At 45.1% G+C, this 12,593-nt stretch overlaps 1 protein-coding gene across 1 annotated transcript; it reads left to right on the forward strand.

Annotated features, from left to right (window-relative positions):
- Positions 1 to 3,250: 3,250 nt before the first annotated feature.
- RGS2 (regulator of G protein signaling 2) lies at positions 3,251 to 6,521 on the forward strand. Its single transcript, XM_052802257.1, has 5 exons — positions 3,251 to 3,392; positions 3,758 to 3,859; positions 3,961 to 4,022; positions 4,899 to 5,065; positions 5,523 to 6,521. Exons 1-5 carry the CDS (start codon positions 3,277 to 3,279, stop codon positions 5,715 to 5,717), a joined length of 642 nt encoding a protein of 213 aa, XP_052658217.1. The 5' UTR covers positions 3,251 to 3,276; the 3' UTR covers positions 5,718 to 6,521.
- The last annotated feature ends 6,072 nt before the right edge of the window (positions 6,522 to 12,593 follow it).

Below are 12,593 nucleotides of genomic sequence, written 5' to 3' on the forward strand. Positions count from 1 at the left end.
GCAAAGTTTGGCTATAGTCTCCACACCCCCCCCATCACTTTCCATTGGCCTAGCTCCTTGACAATGAGATTAGTGCTACAGAAATAGACTGAAGCTTTAAGAAGCACATAAAAGAACAGATTTGGCTCTATGTTTGTATTTGTCCTCAACTACCAAGAGCTTCACTGTTTTGAAAGAGCGGAGGTCAGCGTACACACAGACAAATCTGGAGTGCTGGTCTGGATGCTGGTCTGAGTCACACAGGCAGGGTCGCAAACCCCACAGCCCTGTTCCTGACAAGAGGCATCACGAGATGGAGGCACTTATTTTTCAGCAGCATAATGCACATAATTTTCAAAATACTGTTGCAAGAGACAGTGTAGGACACGGTTAAGATGCCAAATCTCACCTTGCCAAGTCAGTGTATGGCACTATTTGTGTGAAACCAGACCCACATTCAGAAAGGTGGGCTAACGAACTGAGCCGTTTTGCCATCCTTCTTTGAAAAAGTAGAAATTGGTAAAACAAAGTAATACTTAGTTTGCTGTTTCTAATACTGCTCAGCAAGCCCAAACGCTCTTGCAGGCAGTGCCCGGAGGTGTGGCTGGCCAGCCGGGGTTGCACACCTCCAGCTCCTGGGGCAGGTGGCTCAAGGGGACCCAGCGGCCCCCTCTCAGAAGCATCCCCCCTGCCACCCTGGGCCTGACGGGGTCATTGTACAGTACACTGACAATACTGATTGAGGTCAGACGCTTTTTTTTGTTTTTTAAACGTAAATGGAAAATATCTTTTATCGTGCAGGTGTGTAATTGACCTCCTGGCAAAGGTTACCATTGTAGCCAGAAAACACATGGCACAGCATGGTAAAGCAAGAAAGTATTTTGTAAAGTTACTCTTTTACTGAAAAAACAGTGATATCCATGCTTTAAAGGTATAATAAAAGTGTAAACTAAAAATACACCTTAATGCAGCCAATAAAATTCAATTTTAATCTAAATAGTTTTTAAGCCAAATGTTACAGTAAGTATGTTTTATAAGGCCATCTAACCTCACAACTCCATATTCAGCTTATTTTTTTACCTGGAACACTTTTTATTTTTTCCACTGTTGAAAGATATTACAGATGTTGCAACTACCTTTCTTAACTGGCACTTCCATTTTTATGGGTATCTGAAAGAAGCAATTAGAAAGTTTAAAATAAAAAATATGAGGCAAATACATGATTCATGCTGCAATTTTCCATATGCAGACTACTGCCAACTTTACAACTTGGCAGATGCTGGGAATATCCCAGGACTACCTTTGCAAGTCTCCTCCAGCACCATCAAGAAAATATTTTGCCAGGCTTCAAACATCAGCAGGATCTCTGGTGTGCTATGGGTAAGGCCCCAAAATATAAATGCTTAAACAAACCTTACTGTAGCTTACTAGACTTCGAAGTTTTCCAGTTCCCAGCATTCTTGGGCACATCTTCCCCCCCCAATCAACTTTGAGAATCAGGTGAAAGAAACTTGAAACCAGCATCAAAAATGGGGAAATCTGCAAGTCAGGTGGAAGGTGAGGATGTACCATTCTCCGTGCAGAGCATTCAACCCTTTACAGAGGCTCTCCTTTGGGTAAGGCTCAGGGCTGAGTTTTGATCTAAGGCAAGGCAGCCTGCCCCCCCAACCAGGAAGCTGCGTGCCGCGAGTTTCACATGTGCAGAGAGTGTTCCCATCCTCGCATGTGTTACAGGCTGTTCAGCAGCTCCTGGCAAACTCCTGCCCAAATCATTTGCAGCTGCACAGTTCGGCTGACCCTGGCACTCAGAGTGAGTGATGATGGAAGCGCCTGGAAGCAAGTCAGCACAGCTCCATCCACCACACAGGCACTGCCTGCCCTGGTCTTTTCTTCGGCAAGTTCCCCCCTATGAATTTCTGGAACTGATGCTTTTACAGCACTTAGAGCCTTACCTCTGTTAGTGTTTCCACATTTCCTCCCTCCCATGGTAACACCCTCGTAATAATTTCCCATTAAAAAATGTATGTACTATACACAAGACTAAGCTACCTGTTGCAAAAATCATTTAAAACGACTTGGTAAAATTTAGAGTATGGAACTTTATTTTCCTGTCAGATCATCCATATATACTGCAAAGGACTTGCAACAGGCAGCACTGAAAAGCATCCTTGTTTAAATGCTTTCACATACTAAGTGGCACTCATTTTCTCAATACATCTCATTTAAATCAAAATGCCTTTGCACAGCTTTGTACATGTTTGGCAAGCAGAGCGGTTGTAAGACTACGGAGATTACCTAAAAGGATCAGACATTTGATGCTACGTGATTGTGTTGAAGTCAGCCAGTGTTTTGGGAATCAAACAGTCTCTCTGAACGCTGCTTTTTATGGCAGAAAAATACATGCCGTAGGGTACTGTGGAAAGGAAGACGCATGCACAGAAAAGAGCAGAAAAGCAGGGTAGGTTAAAGAGAAACTCACGATTCCTACATCCAAGTTCTTTGGACACGATACTCTTCAGCTGGACACTCCTGAGAAGGACCGCATGGCCTTTTCAACAAGCCAAAGGCTGGCATGTATGTCACTGCCATTTCAGCTTCGTGTACTGGGAGTAATTTGCACAATTCACTGGTAGGTGGCGACACTATACAGAGATAAAACACATGTGCAGACGGCTTATTAAAGTGATAAATAGCCTGTGTTAGCAGAGAGGTGGACACCAAAAATACCATATATGCAAATTTATGGTTACTTCATTTTTGAAGAAATGTGGCCAAGTCCTTCCTTATCCTTTTTCGTGTACTGGCCACACTCAAAAGTCTGTATTTCCTTCAAAAAAAAAAAAAATCTGCAGAGATGCAGGGTACATTTCTGATTGACAGAACAGAAAGGACAGCCACCCCACTGCCAGCACAGCAGGGATGGGCACCCTTCCTGAGGGATGTCAGTGTGACTGGCTAAAAGCTTTCCAAGAAGGCACTAGCAAGGGGAAAAAAAACAAAAAAAGAAGAAAAAAGGAAAAAATAAAGAAAAGGGGGGGGGGGAACAAAACAAAGGAAAGCCGAGACGTAATCCTGGGGGAAGGCAGCACTTTCTCACACTGGCTCACCCCGAAGGCCAGAACCGCCCCTGTTGGCAGCGCGGACCCCACGCCCAGCCCCACGCTGCCGCCCTCCCGCCCGCCGGGGAGGGCCGGACCCGGGGAGGTGGGGCGTCCCTGCCCACTCGCCGGGCTATAAGTGCGGGCGGCTGCAGACGTAAGGGGGGGGGGGGAGTGTGGTGGGTGTGAGAGGAGTGCCATGCAGAGCGCCGTGTTCCTGGCGCTGCAGCACGACGGCGGGCGGATGGAACGAGGCGGCCGCCGCCGCGGCAACGAGGGGGAGGAGGCGGAGAAGGGCAGGATGAAGAGGACGATGTGAGTCCCGTCGTCGTCGTCCCCCGCACACACACACGCACGCGCGCGCCCGGGGCAGAGCCGGGGGGACCAAGGGCGCAAAGGGTTCCTGCCGGGAGAGGCTCCCAGCCGCGGAGCCAGGAGCGGAGCAGCTTGCCCACCGCTGCCACCCGGAGCCGCACCGGGGCTAACAGTCATTGGCTAGCGGGCGAGTCTGTTGATTTCAGCGAGAGGAAAATAGTGTTCTTGCCCTCAGGCGGGTGCTCTGGGTGACTCTCTAGGTACGGAACTGGCAAAGCAACGTCGGGAAAATTTTTAAGGGGCTGGTGTCTAGAGCTTTTTTGAGTTGTTGTTTTTAATGTCCATCTTCCTCTTTGGTCTTCTAGCATTAAAGATTGGAAAACAAGACTGAGCTACTTCCTGCAGAACTCTTCCAGTTCTACTAAGATGAAATCTAAGAAAGTGGGGAAACACCGCACCTACTTCAGGTAAGTTATGAGAAAGAGACTTTGTTTAAATAACTCAAGTGTTCCACAAAAAAAATAAAACTTGAGCAATAGAGTCTAATGTTCTCCAACTCTTTATGCAGACCTTCCCCTGAAGAGGCCCAGCTGTGGTCAGAAGCCTTTGATGAACTTCTTGCTAATAAATGTAAGTGTCTTCAAAAAGTAACATTCAAGAGCAAAGGGATGGTGAAGTTTATATGTCTGTAAGAGATTGCTTCCTTGCATGTTAGCATTGTACCTTTCTAGTGTAAATAGCTTGGATTCTGGTCTTGAAAGATAAATGCTTTAAACTGTTTGAAGCCAAAATTCATAGAAGTGTTCTTTAAAAAATTGTAAACCATCATTAAAACATCAAGAATGCTTCACCGTAGTGGATTTTTTTTCTGTAACCCTTGTAGTTAAAATTGTACCTATCAGCTTGGCTTTGCCAAATGTGAAGAGAGCACTTGTTCACTGAGCTCACGGCTTAGCCAAGACAAATGCATTCAGATAACTAACTTGGGAAGGATTCTGCAATGCAGAAGTTCAATGATCTTGGGATTTTACTGTAGCTCTACAAGGAAAAGCACTCTGTAGCAGAGCAAAAAGACTAAGAAATAATATTACCACTTGCTCTTTGAACTTGAGTCATCCTTTCCATTGCAAAAAACATTCCAGAGGTTTGTAGTACAGGCATAAATATTTGCTCTAGTGTAAAGGTTAACAGAGCAGATCCCATCTAGGGAGGGGGGGGGTTTAACATATATGCAGGCATCACAAAAGGGAACACATGGACTAGAAATGGCATTCATTTTTTGTTTACCTAAAAAATCACTAACTCAAAGTGAAGCCTGCCAAGCTGTTAGAGCACTAATTTGTTTGCATATATAAATGTGGAAATTTTTTTATTGCTATGATATCCCTGAAAGAACCAGACCAGAACTACAGCAAAATGCCTTGCTAGAAAGACATATGACCAGTGGGTAAATTCAAGATTCCTGAAATAGTTAATTCATGTGGGGTTTTTTTTTTCTTTCCCTAGATGGTCTTGCTGCTTTCCGAGCTTTTCTGAAGTCTGAGTTCTGTGAAGAGAACATCGAGTTCTGGTTGGCCTGTGAGGATTTCAAGAAAACCAAGTCACCCCAGAAGCTGACGTCGAAAGCAAAAAAAATCTACAATGACTTCATTGAAAAAGAAGCTCCTAAAGAGGTAAAGAAAACCTATTTAAACATAAGTGACCTGCTCTGTGAGTTTTTACAGCCTTTCTTTATTTCTCTGAGCTCACTTTAAGGTACAAATGCCAAATGGCATTGAACATACCTCACTGTTAATATATGCATCTGAATGTAACTCTCTCCTTGGCTGCCTTTTCACCAAGCTGGAAAATGGCATAAGCAGTATTTCAGAGAGTTTCCACCTTAACTGGGAAAAGTCAACAGCTGCATTTAACACCTGTAACATATTTGAGTTCAGCACTGAAAGATAGTATAGCTGAATTACTTTAGGTTTTATATAAATGAAGAAGTTTCTTAAAGGAAACTTAATTAATTTGACCCTGTAGTAATGGGGTCTTGCCTTTTTCACCTCTTCAGAAATTTTATGGTGTATTACATGTACTTGAATTCAGTTCTCAGAAGTAAATGTCCTTTTTTTTGTCGTATTTCAGATAAACATAGACTTCCAAACCAAGAACATGATTGCACAGAATATTCAAGAAGCCACACGTACCTGCTTCAGTGCAGCACAAAAGAGAGTTTACAGCTTAATGGAGAATAACTCATACCCACGGTTTTTGGAATCTGAATTCTATCAGGAGCTGTGCAAGAAGATGCCCATCGCCAGAGCAGCCCAGGAGACATGAGCAATAGAGAAGAGTGAGAAGAAGCCTCTCAGCTAGTTAGGGAGCGAGCCATGGCTCATGGCAGTATCCTGACCTGAAAGACTGAGATACCAAGTGCTCAGTCTGTTTGCCATGGTGCAAGGACAAATACTGACTTTGGTGCAAAGCTGATGGCAAAGAGTGATGGTGTTGGAAGGCATTCAGAGGTGATGGCAGAAGTGTGCCAGCCAGATGCTGGTGCTGTGCTTCTCTGAGTGCTGTGGTGAATGGTGACTCCATGCATTAGACCAAACCATGCAGTATAAGAGTCCTGTCACAGCTGAGGCGGCAATGCAGCAGGTCAGAACAGAGCTTCCTTCTTGTAAACAGAAGCTGCTCTGTACAGTTGCACAGTGCTGGGAACTTGAGTAATTGGTTGCCTATTTATTTTTCCTAAACATCAACCAGTGTTGCTGTCATCAGTCACTCAGTGTGTTCGCACTGCTTCTGTAAACTGCCTCTAGCTGCAAAGAGATGTGTTGGGTTTCTCTGTGACTTCCAGACAGTAACAGCACTGTGCAGCATGAAGTGAGGATGGGATATAACTCTGTTCCCAGAGGAACAGGTTCTGCAACTAAAGCATGCAGGGCTGGGTTGTGTTAGTGGGGCCGCATGAAGCCAGACTGAGGGCAAAACTTGTCCAAGGTGAACAGGAGCTGTATAGTATTATATTTATATGTGCATTATGATTGTGTTGAAAGCTGCAATAATGTCATAATTCTGTCTTCAGGACAGCAAGCTTCAATGAAGTCTCTTACTGTTTTTAATAAACTATTTTGATACAAAGCTTCTTTTGTTGCTTAACTTATTTTGCACATGCACAGAGATATACTATCTGGCACTAAACTCCAGAGTATTGGGACTGCATGTTCTGGGTGTGATCTTAAGAGGGCTAATTTTTAAAGCAGTTAAGGCAAGTGTTTTGTTTGGGTTTTTTTTTTTTAACAGAATAAAAATAAAAAGCTTAACAGGGGAGACCTATTCCATTGCATCCTCTGTCTTAACCACCTCCCCATGAAACAAATCTCTAAGACAACATGAGGCATGTGTACACATGACAGATCAACTAAAATGTAGCAGTAGGCCAGTGAAGCAGCCACAAGCAGCAGTATTGCTGCTGGAGGGGTCACAGGATGCCATTTGGAATATAGGCACCAGTAGTACAGTTGCTCCTGCTCAAGACTTCTGCTTCAAACAGGGCTTAGGAGGGCTTTAGTGTCAGGCTGTAAAACCCATGCAGAGCTAGTGGAGGTGATACTGCAGTAAAAGCATTTGGTCCCTGCTAGGTGAGTGCTTCTAAGGGAAAAGTTACTGGTCATCACTATTCCATGTCAATTTTTCTAACTGACAACATCCCACAACAGTACTTCCAAAACACTCCCGAATTTGTTAGTTTTGTGACTTGTCTGAGCTCTACTTCTGTTTAGGTCCTGGCTCCAGCTATTTTGACTCCAGTCCTCTGGTTACAGCTTTAATTGCTTAGTTCACATATATCCACAGCAGTCACTTCTGTAATGGTCCGCTTCTCCAAGCATCAAGAAAACTCTAACTACAGGATTTTCCACTTCAATTACACATCCAAAGATTGTTCAAAAGCAGCTACTTCATGCACGTATACAGATATTGTAGGATATATAGCAGTGTGTATATATACATACACACAGATATGTATATCTATTATGCTGCCTCTATATGTGGAAAGAAGCGAATTTGGTACAGCCCTCATTTTGCTATAGCCCCATTTCTGGGCCTGTGAGAGCTAGCTCTCATACAGCTAAACTTGCTGATCAGTTGTTAAGTCCACATAAAACAAGCACAAGTAAAACTCAAGCCAATAAAGTTTTTTTCCAACCGTGAAAAACAGATTTGGGCTGATAATTGCTTTTGTAATCTAACAAAACTATTAGAAGAGCATAAAAATAGCCAGAACTATACCTATTAATGACTCAGAGCCAAGGCAGGAATAATTCCATGAAGCATCATTGGCTTCAGTGAAGCTGCATTATTAATCTGTGCCAATTTGGGATGTGGTAATTAACAACTACTGGTGTCTGGTTTCAGGGAAAGAAACATTTCTAGTCTCAGCAGGTGCCAGAACTACTTATAGTGCACTATATAGTTCAAAGGGGAAATTAGGTAGGGCCATTAGGCAGGGCATCACTGCCTAAGGGCTGTTCTTCTATATTTTTAAGATTTGAATCATGAACATTGGTCTTTATGAAGGCTCTGCAGGCAGCTCTGTAGCTTCTATGGAGCGTGCCACCAGTGTAGCAAACCAGCCAAGCCATGCTGAGTCCCCAGCATGGTCTGTCTGCACGGTCCGAGAGCCCTGGTTTCAAGGCTAAGCTTTGCAGCAAAACAGTTTGGTGTATCAACAGAAAAAAAAAAAAATCTTATTTTTATAAAATACAACAGATCTGTGCACACAGCATTCCTTCCACTTGTTGCTTTTCCAGTTTCTGATGAGAGCCCTTTTTTCCCAGCTCCCAGGGGTAAACTTCACCAGAAAAAAGGGCACTACAGGCACGTTGGGAGTACTGCAACCCAAAAGATTGCTATGAACCATTCCTGGAGAACTACAAAAGCACCGATTGCTTTAAGAGATGCTGGTTCCGTACTCTGGGCAGCCTTACAGCCACAGTTAAAATTGGTACTCTGGTATCAGTATCCAATGGCAACCAATAATAAACTGCTGGTTCCCCCATAGCCCAGCAGAACAGTTCACCCTCCTGCCCTGGTCCTGCTGGGCCGCACATAGCCAAACTCGCTGCGGTGGCAGGGAAAAGACCCATCTGGGAATAGCAAAGAGAAGGCAGCAGAGCTGGGGTCCTGCAGGTCAAGGCAAGGGCGCTGCTAAGCAGCTGGCCAGAGCACGGTCCTTTTTTTAGCTTCCACCAGGTTATACAACTGCTCCAGCCCATACCCCCATTGACAGCCACCCAGGCAGGAAAATAAGGAGAAGGGATCCTGATGGGTAACTATGGTCCAGGAACCATAGCTACAAAGGAGCACGGGTCCTGCACAAGTCTGTAAACAAGCTTAGCACTTTTAGAGTAAGAACCTTGCTGCAAAAAGCTGAGGACAGTGAGAAGAGGCCATCTCTGGAGGGTGGTGGGTTGCAAGGCACCCCGGCTCTGCTGGTACAGCCTTCAGCTGCACAGCGAGCCCTGGCTGAGCGCAAAAATGTCAATGCCAGCTCATGCGCTACTGACGTGACTGACCTTGGCATGTAGAGTGTGAGGATCTGGACTGCTGAAAGACACCAGCAAATGTGGACCAAAGGCAACTTTTAACTATCCATGTATCACTGTTTTTAAACCACAATCTCACAATATTTGGTGCTTTCCTTAGCTGCTAGAGGCAAGCGATTCCCCTGATTTCATATCACAAAAAATATACCTCACCCTTATGATTATGAAGAAAAATTTGAAAGTGCAACTGGAGTATCCCTTGTAATTCCCCAGAACCAGAACTTAATGCAAGACTATGCAGTCATTTAAAAGAAAAAAAAGATATCTAATTTTCTAAGCCAATCTCATGATTTTGGAAAACTGGTTCATGAGTTTCAACTATCTGGATCCAGCAACAGCTTGGTTTTTTAAGGGCTTGTGCTGAGACTGCAGCGTAGGGCAATCTGAAGGAGCATCCTCCATGCTATCAAGGCAACATGTAAAGTAATCTCCTAAAATACAACACCAAAGCAGCTGACCCTCAGCAAGTGCCCTCTGGCCCAAAGGCTGGAGAGGACCTCTGAGAACAGGATGAGCTCAACAGCCATGCTGACTCACTGCTCCAGTCAAATGGGAAAGTGATGCAAACAAATGGCAACGCAGTGCTCTTGCTCCACGTGTTTATGTATTGTGGCTGAAAAATGTACCAAGACTATAAATAAAATCTGCATTTCTACTTGAAATTCCAGATCTCCATTTGGAGAAGGGGACGCTAATGATGGTTTAAAGGGCTTTATAGGCACGTGTGTATGTTTGTGGAAGGGTTTCTTGGATGAGACTTCATAACTTGGCAACTTGCACGGAGCAGAACAGTGACCTTTAGAAGTAGTTTTAGGATCTTAATGGATTTTTTTTTTTTTTTCTCAAATTTGATTTACTGTGATTCAAGAGGGAAAAACCAGTCAGAACCTGGGACAGCATCCCAAATCCATCTTCCTTCAGGTGGCAAAACATTACCAATGGCTCCACCTCCTCCCACCAGCACAGCAATACCTGGTGTCCCTCCTGGCTCATGTGTGCCAGGAACAAATTACCAGGGAGCAGCAGGAGATGGGGATGGGACTGGCAGCAAGGCTACTACATCATCCCAAGGTCGATCCCAGAGACAGGCTAGAAATAGGGCTCATGACAGACCTACCTGCAATGTAGGTCCTCAATCTACCCAGGAAAGAGAGCTAGATATGAGGCTGTACCTACAGCAAAGCTCAGGGGAAACCTATGGCCCTCAAGGCAGAACTTAAATGGAGCCCCCTGCCAATGGGCAGCAGGTGTAGGTGAGGGCCCCGGGCTGGGGGTGGGGGGGTGGGGGGGGCTGCTCAGGGCAATTAAAGCCATTAGTGCCCTCAAGGCCTTGACACAAATCTGAAGGACCCCTTTTCTGAGGGTTACTATGCTAGCCATATGTCAGCTCATGACCCCAAAGCAGTCTGAATTTTTGAGGAGGGTCTGCAGTCAGATTTGTGGTGAACACCCTCAGCAATTAGCCTTGGATGGTTCTGTAGATGTGTTAATTGGCATTACCCTAGGCGCTGTAACTGGGAATTGATGGCTGGCCGGCACAGAAACCCAGGGAAAATAGTCCCACTGTTACCCTACGTAGGAGTTTAAAATGTGAGTCCTTTGGCAATCTTTCATTAAAATAATCATTTAGATCAGAGTTTCCAACAGCTACAAAGTACCCATGAGCAGCAATTAAATGATGTTCCATGAAAAATATTAAATATTCCATTCAAGAGAATCTAATTGACAGAAATTAGTACTTATGTTCCCCAGCCAGTTTTCCCACTTGGGATCTCATGGAATAAGTTGTGTTTCTGTGTTACAGCTTTAGACCAGAGAGCAGCTCCATGGCTTCTTGGATGGGAGCCTGACTTTGGGCTTTCAGGGGACGTGGTACTAATCTAGTATTTATAGGGCTCGGAAAGTCAGCTGTCCAATATGGAAAAGGCACTCAGGAGCAGAGCGGGCTGTTTGTTTTGCTGGTGTGTTCCTTCACCTTTGTGGATGTCCAAGGGAAATCAAAATAACTGGAGCATGGCAGGGTACATGCATTGCAGAGGGGCAGCGAGGAGCTGTGCTAGCACCCTCCTGTTTCACCTATTGCTTTTAAAGGCTGACAGGATTAACCCTTTTCCTGGGACCAGCCGGAGCTGATGGGGCTGAGCTCAGGAGGCTAAGGGATGCCGGTAGGGAGCCATTCCTGCTGTCCCGGGGCCATCACAGCTGTGGCATGTGCAGATGTCGGAGGCTTCCCCTGCTCTCAGCAGACTTCGTATTGCGTCAGAGAGATTATCTGTTGTGTGTGGTTGCCCTCCCTGGCGGCCGCCCAGGCTGAATACATCTGTTTGCAAAGTCGAGCTGTCTCCTGACTTGGCTGCGGTTGGTTCCTGCTGTTTACTTTCCCTGATACCCACTGCAGGCTGGGACCAGGCATCCCAGCAAGGGGAGGAATGAGTGCCAGGCAGGCCAGGGCTCTTCCAGCCACCTTCGGTGCCATCAGCAGACTGAAACTTCGTTTTTGCCACTTGTCCTCCCTGCAGGCTGCTGGGTTTCAGTGCAGCATCCTTCCATTTTCAAAAGGAGACGTCAGCTTGCTCGGCAGCAGTGGCCCTTTGAGATGAAAATACCAGATAAATATACAGCATAAATGGGTCACAGTTGAAAGCTGAGGAAAAGATCAGCTGTTGCCTTAGGATCAGATAGTTACAGAGCTTTATGGAGGGCAGGGTGCAATGACATAGTTACATGATTCCACTGGCTGTGTTTTTATGATGCTATGGAGATCACACTTGTTTCAACAGGCTAATGTCTGTATGAACACATCGGCAGCTATTGAAAATGTACAGAATTTTCCCAATAAAACCTCTTAGCTTCATCTGTTTAGAGGAAGAAACAAGGTGCTCTACAGAGCTGGCTGTGGGAAGAGCTGGATTAGCCTAACACGAAGGGACCAATTTCATTTTCATCTGGGATTCTGACAACTAGCTTATGTCTCTAGAGAGACGCTTACAAATTAGGGCCAAATCTGTCATTTTAAGGAACTCACTAAACCAGGAGTCAGCTCAGCATCCGTACCACTCTTTCCGTAAGTCAGCAAGGAAGGAACAGTGGATGTGCTTTTTGCAAGCACTAAAGCAACAATATAATACATCACCCTCTTGATTTACCTACAACTAACATTTGCTACTTGTTCATTGGGCCCAGACTCACGATCCTGATAGAAGCTATCACACCTGCGGGCTGCTGTAGGTTACCCCCAAGACTCACTGCTGTATATATGCTTTATTAATGCTGAGAAGCTCAAATCCTTCGCAGTCACTTGCCATAGTCTGGCAAGTGAAATGTTCCCAACACCTGGAAAAGTCCACAAGGCAGAGCTTTTTTTTAGAGCAATTTCCCGAAGATTCAGAGGCCTCTGTGGGTCTCTCACTAGGCTAACTGTGCTCTGTGCCTCGGAGCTGCCTGGGGGGACTGTTGGTGCTGTAAAACATCATGGGCTGTGATAATTCAGCTCTGGAACAGCACAGTCTGCCAGCAGACAGATTTGGAAGGAGGTGAATACAAGTGTGAGAACAGTACTTAGCATCAGCCTTCACATCTCCTTTGAAAATGGGATCCTAGGACAGTT

The sequence above is a fragment of the Harpia harpyja genome, chromosome 11 (genome assembly GCF_026419915.1).
Source record: "Harpia harpyja isolate bHarHar1 chromosome 11, bHarHar1 primary haplotype, whole genome shotgun sequence".
In the NCBI taxonomy this organism is placed as follows: Eukaryota; Metazoa; Chordata; class Aves; order Accipitriformes; family Accipitridae; genus Harpia; species Harpia harpyja.

What these genes read in the sequence shown, in the direction of transcription:
- RGS2 (XM_052802257.1), top strand. Translation starts at nt 3,277, where the DNA reads ATGCAGAGCGCCGTGTTCCTGGCGCTGCAGCACGACGGCGGGCGGATG. An exon ending in GGCAGGATGAAGAGGACGAT is followed by an intron (nt 3,393 to 3,757) that starts GTGAGTCCCGTC and finishes TTGGTCTTCTAG; the next exon opens with CATTAAAGATTGGAAAACAA. An exon ending in TGAACTTCTTGCTAATAAAT is followed by an intron (nt 4,023 to 4,898) that starts GTAAGTGTCTTC and finishes TTCTTTCCCTAG; the next exon opens with ATGGTCTTGCTGCTTTCCGA.